At 31.5% G+C, this 17,408-nt stretch overlaps 1 protein-coding gene across 1 annotated transcript in view; it reads left to right on the top strand.

Moving 5' to 3' along the window:
• LOC124096884 (leucine-rich repeat and IQ domain-containing protein 3-like) overlaps positions 1–17,408 on the top strand; it is a 96,658-nt gene that overhangs the window by 26,491 nt on the left and 52,759 nt on the right. The window contains exon 2 of the mRNA XM_046450917.2: positions 2,018–2,147. Coding sequence (XP_046306873.2) covers positions 2,018–2,147 — 130 coding nt within the window. The remainder of the gene's footprint in view (positions 1–2,017; positions 2,148–17,408) is intronic.

The raw sequence follows: 17,408 nt of genomic DNA, 5'->3' as shown, positions 1-17,408 counted from the left end.
TATCAAAATAGAGTAAAATTCTCAGAAGTAGGAAGATACAAGAATCATACTGTAACTTGATAAGGATTTATAGAAAATTTGAGGTGGAAAATCATTTGACAATTTTTTTACAGACTTAATTGCAACATAGTGTTCTATGCTATTTTTGTCATATTTAATATAAAAGTAAATTTAAATGAAAACAGACTCAACATTACCTAAAAATCACATCACATTTTGATATTATGAGTTATAATCATTCTTGGTAACCTTAAGAAAAATTGTTAAATATATAAAGTACAAAGACCATTTTTGAGGTCTAAAGTACCCTGCTTATTTGTATTCTAGCAAAAACTAGTGATATTGTCATGTAAAGACTTAAAAGAAATTATCTTAGAGTTGATGAGTGAAAGCTATTTCATTGAACAATAAATTCATGAACAGATAATACTTAGTACCTGCAATGAATAATAAAACATCCTAGGAATTTGAGTCATTGCAGAGACTTGTTTTCAATATGATAAATTAGAGAATACCATGTATTAATAATATAGATTTCTAATAATAATTATATAGATTTCATTAAATATATCTATATTGTGTGGTGTAGAGAGAAAACATATCCAAGTGGTTTTTATTAAAAGGTAGAATAAAAGAATAAACGAGGTTTGAATCAGTGGACAAGTAAAAATACTGATGAAAATATGAGAATGATTTCTCTATTTTGAAATCCTCTTCTATGACTTTAATTCTCTTTAATTCTCATAGACATAAGGATCTCTATGAGAGCTTGCAGGGTGAAAAAGCTCACCTCCTGTTTTTTTTTATGTATTAAATGAGCTAATATCTGTAAAGAGCTTAAAATAATGGCAGGTGATAAACTATGTAAATGTTATATATACAAATATGCAAAAGCAAACATCTCAGAAAACATCTAGCTTTAGGTAAATATTTGCTAAGCTTTTAGAATTTAGATCAGTGTTTATTATCAAGGAAAGCACATTATCCTTCAAAAGTTGTAATGTACAAACATATACATCCTTTTATGGTCCTGGTTTTTCTACCTGTGACAGAGATAATTATTTGCCCATTGTTATCTGTCCTTTGTTCCCCCTTCTCTTCTTCTTAGTAAGAGGCCTTCAATTTTATTCCAGTACCCCCTCCTTTTTTTCCCTAGTTTAAAGGCCATATTCCTTACCCTCTCCTTTGTAACTGTGAGTGGTCAATGAGATCTTAGTAGAAGATATTAGTAGAATCTCTGAGAAGAGATAAGAAATATGATTGTGCACTTTTTAAATTTTCTCTTCTTCCATCTTCCAGACTGAAATGTAGACAAGGTGTTTGGAGCTCTAGAATCTCTCTGGAATGATGAGAGAACTTTGAGGATAGAAGCAATGCATGCAATAAAATAGAGATGATTCCCTCATGACCTGATAAAACCTCTGGAATAGTCCTGGCTGGACTCTGAAGAGAAAAAGAGAGAAGAGGGTTAATAAAACATTACAATACAGAAATACAGTTTACACTGACAATGCCCCCATTTTTTGATGAAGCTCCTCTTCAACTTGTTATTCCTCCCAGTCATATTTGATCCACTTGTATTTTTCAGATTTGTAATTATGCTGACCACCCCCACCACATTCTTCTTGTGTTACTGTTCCTCCTTTTCCAGCTTATGTTGCTGCCATCATTATTCTGTGAAATAAATTTTCTTTCTCTGAATCTTCCTTTAGACTTTCTGAGCAAACACTATAGTGTGTTTCTTTGTTGTCTCCTTATAGCATTCTCCTGACAGGTCTCCTTTATCCTCCATCTCTTTTGTAGCTTTATCTAAGGTATATTATTAACTCTTAATAGAAGGACAGTTTATCAAAATATTACAGAAAGGGAGATTTTTAAATTTTTTTCTTAACTCTGCCTATTTTCCAGATTTATTTTTAATTAAAGTCAATTATAATATTATATATTGCATATGAAAACTCTTTGGGAACTCTAAAACATATAAGATGCTATCAGTGCTTTTATTTTATTTTCACAGGATATTTATTCTTCTGTTGATCTTAAAAAAGCTAGTGGACAGATAAAAAATGTTTCTCCTGTTATCTATGGATTAAAAACAAAAGATATTGGCAGGAAATCAAAAAAATCAAGTTACCTCTTTCAAGAAGGTAAGTTATATAAATTTAAATTATATTTAAAGAATATATTTTGATCACTAAGTAAAGCACTACCCATTGGGAATAATAATTTGAACTCTAAATAAATACAAGAGTCAATGAAATATACAAATTCAGAAATTCCATGAATTTCAAGAACCTAATTTCGTGTAGATATTTGGAAGTGGGTAAATTGTATAGCAAGAATCACACTGAACTGATTGTTTTGTTATTTTATGCTTTTGTCAGTATTACACCTTCTTTGAGAACTATATGAAGTATCAGATTAATCACAAATTTTGAAATTAAAAAGTGATATTAAATTTACTTCAACTTTGTAATTATTTTTGTTATATAAATGAATATTATTAAATTTTGGTTGTTAATATGCATTCTTTTATTTTTAAAGATTTTTTAAAATGAGAAAATGTTATGAGACATTCTTTTTTCTATCATCTTTCATAGAAATATTATAAAGCCTTTTAATTTGAAAATCAGTTATCTCAAGGGATCCTCTTTAATTCTCAAATACTCAATTCTTTCTATTTTATAAAATTGCATGTTGGTATCTTTTATCTTGGTTATTTTCTTTTCTTGCATGTAAAACTGGTCACTCTGCTAGATCCACATTTGTCAGTGACTTGTTGCTTATTTTATCTGTACATCATTATTTTCATGTACTTCATAAAGCTCTATGTCTTTTATTTAAATGTAATTTTATTTTTATATGACGTTTTAAACATTTAGGCTTATAAACCAAACTGGAATAAATGGAAAAATAGGATTCCCATGCCACATACCCCTCCACTCATTCCTTTTACTACTCCAAGGCCATTTAATTCAATAATTTTATTATATTAAAATTAAAAGTAAATAATTTGAGCTTAATCAGAAAATCTCTTTTTCAAATTTAGATTTAATCTATAGGTTTCTACTATGAAATATTGAGATTTTATTCTCTTATAATTCTCCTTAACACACACACTTACCTATAACCTTCTCTCTATATAGAATTATAACATCACTATTTGGAGTTAACTAATATTTCATTTGTATTTATTTTGACTAAGTAAATACTGCTCACAGCTGGGCCACATTATTTTAGGAATGAATTTGTTTTTTTATGCAGTTTTTTGTTGAAAATGTGTTTTCAAATCTCTTACACCATTCAAACTACTGCCAATTCAAATATACCCACATTTTTAAAAAAAAGATAATCCTTCTGGATCCCATCTTTTTACTCTTTTAATTTTATTGCTGTACTTCCTATGATAGCTGTTATCTTGGCACTTCCCTTCCACCATGATCTTGAGAGTTTATCTGTCTCTCTAATCTGTTGAAACCCTTGTTTCCAGGATTCTATATCATGTTCTTTCTTGGTTTATTTTCTTCTTTTAATGAGAGGCCTTCTCTATTACTGAGAACTTATGCATAGAGGTTAAATTTTTTAAAATTTAAAAGCCTAAGCTTGTCTTTATGCCACACTTAATTTGGTCGATGATGTGATTAAGTGCAATTAAATACAGAATGTTTTTCAATTTTATTTCTTTTTTTAGAATTACTTTCTTGCTTTCTGGATACCAGTGTTACTTTTGGCATCCATTGCCATTTAGTTCTCGATCTGATGTGTGTGAACTTCTGTTTGTTGTTGATTGTCACCTTTCACTGTAAATAAGCAGTTTTTATGTCAGGTATTCAACTATTTCATAAGTGATTTGTCTCAGTTTTAGTTTGATTAGCTGGGTTTTCTCTCTATTCAGTTTATTGTGCCTTTTCAATCTGAAAAATTTTGTCCTTCAGTTCTGGGCATTTTTCTTATATCATTTTGCTGTTAAACATCCATAACATAATCTTAATTCTACAGTTTGGTAATATTAAGCACTTTTATATTATTGTGCAACAATCATAATCACCCATCTATCTCCAGAACTTTTCCATCTTCCTCAACTGAAGCTCCATACTCATTATACATTTACTTTGATCATCCTTGGCATTCCACCTCCTGGCACCCCCATCTACTTTTCTTCTCTGGAATTTGATTACTCTAATTATCTCATACAAGAGACTTCATACACTATCTGTTCTTGCGTAATTGATTTTTGTCACTTAAGGATTAAGTTTTTAACCTTCATCTGTGCTGTATCATGTATCAGGATTTCTCTCTTTTTTAAGGCTGAATAAAATTCTATGTATGTATATAGCCTGTTTTGCTTATCCACTCTTTCACCAATAGACACTTGATTTTCTTCCATGTTTTAGTTATTGTGAATAATATTGCTATGAACACGAGTATGGAATATGTCTTTGAACCCCTGCTTTGGGAGGATCTCGCTTAGTGTCTCTCTCTCTCTCTCTCTCTCTCTCTCTCTCTCTCTCTCTCTATATATATATATATATATATATATATATATATATATATATATATATATCATCTATATATATATAGATATATATAGATATAGATATAGTGAATCTATGTTCTTTCTTTCCTTCCTTCCTTTTTCTTTCTTTTTTGATATGGGGATCACATTATGGTGTCCAGGATGTTCTAAAATTCCTAGGATCAAGTGATCCTCCAACCTCAGCTTCCCAAGTAACTGGGACTATAGGTGCATGCCACTGCACCCAGCTTTGATGATTCTATTTTTAATTTTTTCAGGAACTATTTTCCATAGCAGCTTTACCATTTTATGTTCCCACAAACCAGTATATAATTGTACAAATTGGTCCACATCTTGGTCAAAACTTGTAACTAACTAATTTCTCATTCATTTATTTATTTTTTATTTTGATAAAGAGTTGTCACTAAGTTGCAAAACCTGGCCTCCAACTTGCAATTCTCCTGCCTCAATATCCTGAGTTCCCAGTAGTACAGGAATGTGCCAACATAGCAAGTAACAATCTTCTTATTTGATTGTTTATTTTAAATGTGGCTAATAGTAGGATTTCTTATATATTTTGGATACCAAGCTGTTATCAAGTAAATGACTTGAAAATGATTTCCTTCCACTGTGTGAATTGCCTTTTCATTCTATTAGTAGTGTCTGTAACATACAAAAGCATTCTAAGTCCAAATTATTTACTTTTAATTTTATTTCCTATGCTTTTTGTGTCATATCTAAGAAATCACTGAGAACACCAATCTCTTGGAGCTTTTTCTCTATTTTTTATGAGTTTTATGATCTTTTTTGGTGGTAGGGGGGTCAGGGATTGAACCCAGGGGAACTAAACCACTGAGCAACATTCTCAGACCTTTTTAAATATTTTATTTATAGATAGAGTCTTGCTGAGTTGCTTAGGGCCTCGCTAAGTTGCTGAGGATGGCTTTAAACTCAAATCCTGCCTCAGCCTCCCCAGCCGCTGAGATTATAGACATGAGTCTTTGTACCCAGTGAGTTTTATAATTTTAACTCAATGTTTAGGTTCTTCATTCACTTTGGATTGATTTTTTATATAAAATATGAGTTCAAACTCACTTATTTTCATGTGGATATTCAGTTTTCAAAGCCCTAATTGTGAAAAAAGACTTCCTACCCACTGAATGTTCTTGAAATTTTTATTGGAAATCATTTGACCATATATGAAATAGTTTATATCTAGGCAGTCTATTCTATTCTATTGGTATAAATGTCTTTTGTTATTCCATATGTTGTTTTAAAAATATATTCATTTTAAATTTATGTATAAAACATAAAATTGTACATATAAAAGGGATACCATGATATATTTTAACAAATATGTATAGTGTAATATTTAAATAAACATATATATCTTCTCAAACATTAATTATTTCTTCATGGTGAAAACTTTTCATATCCTTTCTTCTAGCTTTTTGAAATGCACAGTACATTATTGTTATCATTTTACAATAACCCCAGAATTTCTTATTTCTATCTAACTGGAATTTAGTAACCATAGATCAATCTTTCTCCTTCCCTTCCCCTACCACACTCTCCCTGCATCTTGTATCCCCCAGTCTAGATTTTTTTAGGTTCCACCTCTGAATGAGATCATGCAGTACTTGTTTTTCTGCACCTGCTTTATTTCACTTAATATAATGACCTTCATTTCCATCCATGTTATTGTAAATGACAGGACTTAATTCTTTTTATGACTGAATAGTATTCCCATATAAATGTACCAAGTTGTCCTTATCCATTTATCAGGTGATGGACACATAAATTATTTCTGTTTCCTGGGTATTATGATTAATGATGCAATGAATATGGAAGTATAGATATCTCTTTAGAATACTAATTAATTTCCATTGGATATATATCCATGAGTGGGATTGATAAATCTTTTGTTGTTGGACACAATACCTTTATTTTACTTTTTTTATTTTTTCATGTGGTGCGGAGGATCAAACCCAGGGCCTTGCACATGCCAGGCGAGTACTCTACTGCTGAGCCACAACCCCAGTCCTGAGATTGCTAAATCTTAATAGTTCTATTTTTAATTACTTGAAGAAACCTTCTTACTGTTTCCCATAATGGCTATACTAACTTACATTCCCAACAACAGTGTGTAATGATTCCCTTTTTTCCACATACTTGCCAGTTTTCGTTATCTGTAAACTTTTTTAAAAACAGTTATTATTATTGGGGTAGAATTATATCTCATTGTAGTTTTGATTTGCTTTTCTCTGATGATTAATAATGTTGAGCGATTTTTGTATATGTGTATATAGATGCTGTGATAGTGTGTATATACATATTGAAAATTGTTATTTTCTCTTGCTGAATGGACCCCTGTATCATTACATAATAATGTACATCTCTTTTTACTGATTGTTGTTTAAAGTTAATTCTATACAAGTATGGTTACTCTTGTTTTCCTTTGGATTCAATTTGCATGGAATATCTTATTTCATCCATTCATTTTTCATCTTTATGTGTCATTAGAGGTGCAGTGTTTTTTTTGTTTTGTTTGTTTGTTTTTTGTTTTGTGTTTTGTAAGCAACGTAAAGTTGTGTCTTATTTTTTAATCTATTCAATTACTCTATTTTTTAAATTTTAGAATATAATCCATTTATACTCAAGATGATTAAGTATTAATACCACTGCTTTGTAACTTGTTTTCTAGTTTTTTTAGTTTATTTTTCTTTCTCTGTTTTATAGATCTCCTTTGCATTAAAATGATCTGCTCTCCTGGTTTGCTTTAATTACTTACTTATTTTTAGTTTGCCTATTATAGATTTTTGCTTTTTAGTTATCATGAGGCTTACAAAAATACATTTTTGATTACAGAAAACTATTTTGAAATGATACCAGCTTAACATTATCTTAAAGATAAGAACAGAAACAAACAAGAATAAGAGAAAATATATGAGAAAATTACACCTTCATTCCATTTCTCTCCATATTTAAAATTTTTGGTATCCAATTTTACATCTTTCTTTTAACATATTAATTGCATTTATTAATATAGTTATTATTTTTAATTGTTTTATTTTTAGACTTCATACTAGAGAAATGAATGATTAATGCACCAGTTTTAAAATATTAGAACATTATGAATTTGTGTAATTACTTTGCTAGAGAATTTTATGTCTTCTATGTTTTTTTCTTATTTCTCAGTATCTCTTTCTGTTTGAAGCACTGCCTTTTATTTTCTTGTAGAACAGATTTGCCAGAGGTTGTTATTCTTAGCTTTTTTTTTTTTTTTCCATCTGGGAACATCTTTATCTTTTTTTCATTTCTGAAGGACAGCTTTGCTGGGTACATTGTTCTCAGCTGACAGATTTCTTTTTTCCTTCAGTACTAAGAAAATCTTGCCATACTTTCTCCTGGCCTGCCAGGTTTCTATGGAGAAGTTGGCTACAAGGTGAATTGGGATACCATTCTGTGTTGTTTCTTTTCTCTTGTAGCCTTGAGAATCTTTTATATCTTTCACCTTTGAGATCATTATTGTAAGATGTCATGGGATAGATTTGGCTGAGTTAAAATGATGACCTTTGACCTTCCAATTCGTTAACGTTTATACGTTATCCTTCTCTAGATTTGGGAAGTTTTTTTATTACTTCTTTGAATAAATTTTCTACCTTTTTGACATTCACAGTCCTTTTTGTACCTCAAGAAGCCAAATATTTGTTCTTTTAGCATGCTTTCTTTATTTCTTATCATTCTTTTTCCATTTTTCTCATCCAATTCTGTATTTTCATTAGCCTGTCATCAAGTACACTAATTCTTTTGTTTCATCTATTATTATTGATAACTTCTATTATATTTTTAATTTTCTTGAGTGTATTTTCCAGCTCAAGAATTTCTGTTTGATTTTTAATATTGCTTCCATCTCTTTATAAAATTTCCTTACTAGTGTATTGAATTGTTTCTCTGTCTTTCATTCAAGCCCATTGAATTTCTTTTTAAACAACTGTTTTAAATCCTCTGAGCATTTTGTCATACTGATTACTTTCTGGTCATTTTCTTGTACACTATTTGACTGGGTGAGATCATGGTTTCCTGAATGCTTCTGATGGGAGCTGGGGATATAGCTCAGTTGATAGAGTGTTTGCCTCACAAGCACAAGGCCTGGGTTCAGTCCCCAGCATCTCAAGAAAAAAAAGATCTGAATGCTTTTGATGCTTGTTGCTTATTGTGTGTGTATGTGTTTGTGTGTGTGTGCGTGTGTGTGTGTGTACGTGTATGTTCTCCAGAAATTCTAACCGTGCCACTGATTCTCTCTGAGCTCCTTATCATTTCTGCTGCTTCAGCACTGGATAATATCTATGTGCATGCTCTTGGTGTGTTGTCATTATTTCAGTACTTGAGACAAATTTAAGCCTACTTCTATCTCCAATACACTGTTTGGCGTATTGTCCAGAATGAACTAGGAAAGCACATAAAAAGAGTAGTCTGTTCTCACAAGCTTTCTCCCTAGGACTTGGTTAGGCCTCCTCTATAACCAGCCTGAGGTCAGACATTGGGGATTCTGACCAACTCTGTCTGGGCAGAGTCATCATAAATGACCAGCTTCAGCTCCTATATAATACCTGTGGTCACCATTGCCAACAAACTGTGCTATACCCTTATCCCATAGCATATGAAGACCAGAACAAAACTGAGCTAGGCTCAAGGCTCACATTGCTATCTATGGGCTGCCTATTTCTCAGACTCATGTATGACTCAAAATTACTGCATTCAGCCTCAGATGATGCTAACTGAAATGCAAATCTCATAGATTGGGGTCATGCATATGTCTTACCCTGGCACTGGAGATGTGTCAGGGGAAACTTTAGATGGTCCATTAGGATTCTCCCAGTGTTAAGTTTTACCAAACTACCACTAAGTTCCTTAACTGAATCTTGTGCTTTCTATCATATCCTGTACCCAGTGAATGGGGTCTTTCACCACACTGTTCTGCTCAAGGTTGAGGGATGGGTGGTAGAGACATTCCCTTAGCTACCAAGTCTCATGTTAAACTTGGTTACTTACAAGTCTCACAGCCATAGAAAAATGTAGTCTAGGAGGGAACATATGCCTAATGATTAGCAATGATTCAAGCAAAAACTTGATTCTATCCTAGTGGTGCACAAGTCACCGGGTGACCTGTTCTAGCTCTGATTGTAGGCTCTGGCCTACATACAGGTCTTCACTTTATAGTGAGTGCTGGTTCTCATCTAGTGCTGGTCTTCACTTTATAGTGAGTGCTGGTTCTCACCCCACTGAGCTCTAAAACAAAGCCCTATGTTTCTTTTGTGCACTGCTCAAGAGCAGGTGGAGTCTTATTTCCTGTTCTGCCTCTGGAGGTTAGAGGTTGGAGAATGGAAGGAGGAAGCAGTCAGTCCTTGGCCTGTAGTAGTTCCAGCTCAGACCATGGGAAATGGCCTGGCAGCAAGGCTAATGAAATTTATCTGGCATGTCTGGCAGTGGGAATCACCACAGCAAACCTGGCACTGGGTGTCAAATCTAAGGCCTGGACTTAATGCTGTCTCCCTTCCTGAAGCAGAGATGTGCCTCTCTCCATGCTGGGATTATTAGAACTGGGGGAGGGATGACTCTGGCAACTCTCCTGTCTGCCTTCTTCAAGACCTCTCTTTATTTTGTTATACTACAAGTAGTCACTGTGGTCTCTCACCTAATTTTCTTAGCTCTTGTGAAGGTAGTTTAGAGTGTAGTTAACTGTTAACCTTGTTAGCTTGTGTGGAAGCTATCAGTAGAGAATTTTACTTCCATCCTATTTTGCCTGTATCATAATTGTTTTAATTACCATAGTTTTGAAGTAAGTTTTGAAACCAGATTCTGTGATACCAGTAACTTTTTTATAAATAAATTAAAAAGTTACTGGTCTCACAGTATATACGTATACGTGTATATATAGTATATATAGGTATATATATATATATATATATATAACTCTGTTGTTGCTTGACATTTGGTTTGATTTTAGAATTTTTTTTTATTTCCACTAAAATGCCATTGGGAGTTTGTTAAGGATTGCATTGGGTTTGTTGGTTCATTGGGTAGTATTTAACAATTTCAGGTTTTCCAATTCATGGACATGAGATATCTTTTCATTTATTTCTGTCTCTTTAATTCTTTTAATAAAGTATTGTAGGTTTTAATGTATAACTCTTTCACCTTTTTGGTTAAATTATTGTCAAGCTTTTATTTCTATTTTTGACACTAAATCGAATTACTTTCTTAATTTTGATTTTTTGAATTGTTTATATAGAACTAATTGATATTTGTGGTTTGGTCTTACATCCTGCAACTTCATTAATTCAAGCTTATTTATTCCGTGTGTTTTTATGAATGTGTGTGTTTGTGTGTGTGTGTGTGTGTGTGTGTGTGAAAATCATTATGAGTTTTCAATAAAGATCATGTTCTTTGTGGACAGATTATTTTTACTTCTTCACCTTTCCAGTTTGTATGTTTTATTTCTTTTTACATTGCTCTGGCGAGGACTTCTATTACTATATTACAAAAAAGTGGTAAAAATGGACATCCTTGTCCTAGTCCTACTCTTAAAGAAAAAAGGCAAGTAGATATTTTATTATTGAATATAATGGTAGATGTGGGTTTTTCTTATTTGGCATTTATTATGTTGAAGTAATTCCCTTCAATTTCTACATTTTTGAGTGATTTTGTCATAAATAGTTATTGAATTTTTATGGATGGCTCTTCTACATATTGTATTTTCCTTCCAAGTTACATTTTAATTAGAGCATTTTTAATAATGCTGATGATACTTATTTGTTCACCCATATTTAAGTATAAGTTTCTGAAATAATCTTTGGAAACTCCGTTTATATATGTATGGTTTCCTTAAAATCTTTTGATCTTTTTTTTAAAATATGTTTTAGTTGTTGATAGACCTTTATTTTATTTATTTATGTGCATTGCTAAGAATTGAAACCCAGTGCCTCACACATGCCTGGCAAGTACACTACCACTGAGCAACAGCCCAGCCCCTCAACTTTTGACTTTTAGTGTATGAGAATGAGGTGGTGTCTAGACTTTCAATTCTGTGAGCAAAAATATCAGTGTTTTTTCCAGAAGAAGAATTCTCTGATATTCTGCCTATGACATAAGAAGAATCACCCAGTTCTTAGAAATTTAGTGTAGGATTTTCATTTTATCTATTTTTTCAGACACCTTATTCCCTATCCTTACAATTTAACTGTAATTTTTCTGTTTATTTGATTTTACCTTTAAAAACACTTCAAAGCAAATATAAACCTTTTTAATTCAACTTTTTAAAATAATTTGCAACATTTCAGAGATTTTTTTTCAACTGTTTTTAACGTGAGGTTGTAGTAGGAAACCTTCTCATTGAACAGTTTTTGTTCTCCCCAAACTATTTTTGTTCATTCTCAAATTTGGACAATTATTTGGCTAAATTTTTGAAGCCTATGGGCAAAGCATTTTCCTTTAATACTTAAAAATATTATTGTACCTTTTTTTTGCTAAAATTTGCAGTAAGTATTGCTATTGAAAAATCTAATACTATTTGATCCATCTTTCTTTAGAATCTTTTAAAGTTATCTTTCAAAATTTCAGTATGTATGCATGTCAGTGTCTGTATGCATATTTGATCTTACTCTCTTTTATTTGTCAAATATTCAATTATTTCCTCACATACTTAATATTTATTTATTTTTATCCTTCTGGGATATGTACTATGTACTCTTACTTCTATCTTCCATGTCTTTCAACATTTTTCTTATATTTTGAATCTCTATCTTTCCCAGGATTATTCTGGGATAGTTCCTCAATTTGATCTTCAGACTCATGCAATATTCTGTTGCAGAATTCAGTTTACTGTTTGTATTGTCTGCCTACCTAAGATTGATTTTTTTTAAAAAAATTGACTATCACTTTTTGTTCTTAGTTCATATTATTTTCTCTTCCCTTTCCTTTCTCTGTACATTATATATAATGTACAGAGAAAGGAAATTTTATTAATTATTAAATAATTTTAAATTCTTATTATTTTAAATTCTTATTCTATCTAATATTGATTCCAATAGATTTTTTATTATGAAAGTTGTTTGATTTTAGCTTATGGGGTCATATTCTTGGAGTTCTTGGTTTCTGTTTTTGATAATGTGTATTGGGAAATTGCAAGTAACCACTCTAATCTATGCCTGTCCAATAAATTCATAAAGAGGAAAAGAAATATACTTTAAGGCAAAGGCCATACTCTACAAATAACTCATTCCCATTTGGTATTATCATACCAAACATTTTTTTGGATCAGGTATAGTCCAAACCTTAGAAAGATATCTACCTGGATTATAGTCTACCATCGATCAATAGATTATATCCTCATCCTAATAATTTTTTCTTGTCTACAGTTACTACCAACTAAACTTCTAATTACCAATAAATTATATATGATTGTTTTATTTCCTTGCTTTAAAACTTTAAAAAAATAACCAATGTTTACAGAACAATTTTTTTTCCTGTGGCACAGAATATTTCCTCTTAACAGGGACTACCTCAAATGGGCAGTTTTCTTGTCACTTTCGTACCAGAAATTCCCAATGAAGGTGTCACTACTATCCAGGACAGTTCAAAACAATGGTTCATTCATTCACTGTTCCTGATACTTGTAATTACAAGAATATACAACTATTTCTATATGCTTGATGTTCCTCTCTATGTGGAATATGTGGAAGTGCATTCATTGTTGCCTGTTGAAAATTATTTCATACTATAATTATATTCATATTCTCCATTTTACTTAGTTTCCTCCATAATCCAAATAAATGCCTTATTTTTATTCATCCCATAAGACCTTATTTGTTCCTTTTGTTATGATTATTTTTGACAAATTTTCCTGTGCCAAAATGTGAAAATCTGGAAAACAGTCATTGTTTTTTTTCTCTTTTGTCTTGTAATATTTGAGAGTGCATTGTGTCCTGAGTTTTTGTAAATGATCTTCAATAAATAAATACTAAATTATATCTAGAAAAGATACATTGCCTGGCAATAAGTAAGCATGTTGTTTGTCGTAATTTCTTATTCCTTGTTCTGAAACACAACTTTTGTGGATTTGCTAATTTTTTCAATAAGTCATCTTTGAGTACCTATGTGTACTCAAGACACAGTCATACAGCAAGCCTATATAGCTGTGTTCTGAACATTTCTAAAATAAGAATATATGCTAAAAATAATAAAATCTGTATGGCACACTAAGGCAAACTGAACGATTTTGGAGAGTATTTGTATGAGGTGTGGTAAGAAAATTATTTGTTACATTAATTGTGACAAGAAAGTAAAATATAGTATATTAGAAAATATGTATGTGGAATAAATATACACATAAATACATATGTGTATATGTATTTTATTTCTTATAGATAAGATTTTTTCCAATATTTTTAATGAGAAACTGTATTTTTTTCTATGAATTCGAGCTTCTATATTATTTTTTATTGTGTTTGCTTTTATATGACACAGGGGATCAAACCTATGTCCTTGTATATATTAAGCATGTATTTTATCACTGAACTGATCCCCTGCCCCTATGTCAAATTTGATGCTTAAAAAAATATATACCATTTCTGATAAAGACTTCTGAATTTTGATTTTTTTATTTTGATCTTGTTTTGAGAAAATTTATTTTTAATTGTGTGATTTATGATACTTGTAAGAATACATACATGTACTAATTTAATAAAATTAAATTAATTAAAAAAGAACATACTATTCACTTCAATTGAACAAAAACTGAAAAGTCTTAGAATATGACAACAAAATAGTGTTTTTTGAATTTGAAACATTGAAACCAATGGTGACCTTTATTAGAAGAAATTCAATAGTGATAAGCAGAAACCATGTTGGAGAAGATTAAGTATGAATTGAACTAAGTAGTAAAAATATTGTCAATATTTACTTTCTTGGGTTTTAAAATCTATAGCCTTCATGTTCTTAGTAACCTATTGCACTTAAAGAAAAAAAGAAAACCTTTTGAATAAAAGATATGCTTAATTATGATCCAAAGTTATTATGTTATGAATATTTTACTATATTTATACTTTGAAAATTTATTGTATATAAAGCATGAAAGAACATTATGATTATAATATTTTAACAATAAAAAATTTAGTTACCTAAGTTAATTCTGAATATCTTATGAGATATAGATTGGTAAATAAGCCAGGGAGGGGGAGTCTTATAAAGATGGTTGGTCAGACAATTACTATTCCTTCTTCATAGGTTATGGTAATTTGAGTGGATGGTTATGGGTTAATATTTTCCAAAATAGTATATTTGTTAATAGGTAGCTTGTTTCAAGTAGAGCAGAAATCTGTATGTTAATCAGAGCGTGAGTGTGAGCAATTATTGCCTCACAATATAGGTCATAGGTCATCTCTTATAGGAGCTAGCTATCCTGTAGATACTATTTCTCTTGAGCACTGATTCTTTTTTTTTTTTTTTTTTTTTTGCTTCTTTCGTCACATATACATAACTGAAGAAATTGAAGAATTTGATAAAAATTTCAACTTCTTCCCACTGCTAAAAATGCACACATGACCACAAAGTAATTTCATTTATGGTTGTGAGGGGTTCATTGACTCTTCAAAGTCCTATCTGAGGTGCTTAAATCAGTTGACAAAAACAGGAATTACATATAGAAGATTCTGTGCTCCTTTACAAACCTCTAAAATGTATAGTTAATGTTTGTGTATCATCAATTAAACATATTGTTTTTATGTCTTTGTGCTTTGTGCAACTTCTAAACATCAGACATTATATAAAATTCACTTAAGACATTTGAGGTGCTCAGTGTTTCTAATAAGCTACGAATTAGTCTGAATGCTATTCATATCACCTGTTACTGTCATTCCAACTTTAAGATATTATTATTAAATACATACATTTCTGCAGATATATGTAATCAATAGCAGTAATATGTTATTTCTTAATATTTAATTAGAAATAATATACTATATTGTATATTTGTTCTGACCCTTATATTGTTAATATAAGATCATTCATAATAATTCATATATCACTGAATATTGCAGTTCCTGCATGAAGTTATATTTTATCATTCATTTTCTCCCTTGAACATTCAAATTTGGCAGAAATATTTAAACCTTTATCATATAAGTAAATAAACAAATGAGTGAAAGACTCATGGCTATTTGTAGCATGACTACTGTGCCCCAGTTTTGCCCTGGGAAGTCTGTTACTATCTGTTGTCCTGGTGTGTAAAAGTGTCTTTCAATCTTGAATACGTCCCATTTTGAATAATGTATGGTAATAAAAGTGTGAGACATCTTCATTATCTCTCATTCATAGGTCATTTTAACATGATTGAATTGTAAAATTAGATTCAGACAATTGGAAATGTTACTCTAGTGTCAAACTTTACTACTAATTTTAAGGATACAATCAAGAGACTTGAATGAAGCAGATAGAGAACTGGGACATAGTGTCTAGTTCTATAGGTTTTCTCTTTCCTTGAAGAATGTACACATATGGCCCAGAAAAACATAAAGTTCTAGTGAGTTTTATATGTTAATTCACAAAGAGGTAATGTTTATATTATAAAATTTATTTCTATTACATATTCCAGAAAGTTCAATGTATATAACATTGTCCAGGAAGTGTACCTCACAGACTCTGGTTTTATTTTTATTATTATTGTTATTATTAATATTTAACTGTTTATCTTTTGTTGATTTTATATTTTTTTAAATACACAAAAGCAGTGGAATGCATTACAATTCTTTTTTTTAGAGAGAGAGAGAGAGAGAGAGAGAGAGAGAGAGAGAGAATTTTTTTTAATATTTAACTTTTAGTTTTCGGCGGACACAACATCTTTATTTGTATGTGGAGCTGAGGATCGAGCGCTCCAGGCAAGCGTGCTACCACTTGAGCCACATCCCCAGCCCTACAATTCTTATTACACACATAGAGCACAATTTTTCATATCTCTGTATATAAAGTATGTTCACGCCAATTTATGCCTTTATACATATACTTGTATTTTTTGCATTACAATTCTTAATACACATATACACCACAATTTTTCATATCTCTGTATATAAAGTATGTTCACGCCAATTTATGCCTTTATACATATACTTGTATTTTTTGCATTACAATTCTTAATACACATATACACCACAATTTTTCATATCTCTGTATATAAAGTATGTTGACACCCAATTCAAGTCTTCATACATGTACTTTGTAAAATGATGTCCATCACATTCCACCATCCTTGGATGCTGGGAGCCATTAGCCAAGTAGGTATGACAATTTCCTTGCCAGCGAACCCCATGTTGCTTAGTGGGAGGACTCGTGGAAATAGGACATTTTGCAGTGACATTGCATGTAGGTGACCTTGCTCAAGGACCAGGGCGGATCCAGGTTTAGGGCGTTCCGGTTTAGGTTCCAGGTTTAAGGTTTAAGGTTATTCCTGCTGGGAATAGGGCGTATCCTGCTGCCTGAGTTCCCCTTGAGTTCTCACGGGATATAGACAGTATTGTTTTGGGAGACAGAAGCCCAGTGGAGGTGGATTTGGGCAGAGAACGTGGATTTCCCCAGCCAGACTGCGGCACTTGCTAATCCCTTGCCCCCTCACTTACCCTCCCACCCCTCTTCCCTGTCTAGAATTAATCTAATCCTCCGATGCTCTCCCTCCCTACCCCACTGAGTCAACCTCCTTATATCAGTGAAAACATTCGGCATTTGTTTTTTTGGGGGAGGATTGGCTAACTTCACTTAGCATTATCTTCTCCAATGCCATTCATTTACCTGAAAGTGCAATATTTTGTTTAGTTGTTGATAGACCTTTATTATTTATTTA

Source organism: Marmota monax, unplaced genomic scaffold (assembly GCF_021218885.2).
Source record: "Marmota monax isolate L192 unplaced genomic scaffold, Marmota_monax_Labrador192_F-V1.1 WCK01_AAM20220418_F8-fsc00023, whole genome shotgun sequence".
Taxonomy (NCBI): domain Eukaryota; kingdom Metazoa; phylum Chordata; class Mammalia; order Rodentia; family Sciuridae; genus Marmota; species Marmota monax.
Note: the sequence above shows the minus strand (reverse complement) of the source record. Positions and strands in the feature narration are given on the sequence as shown.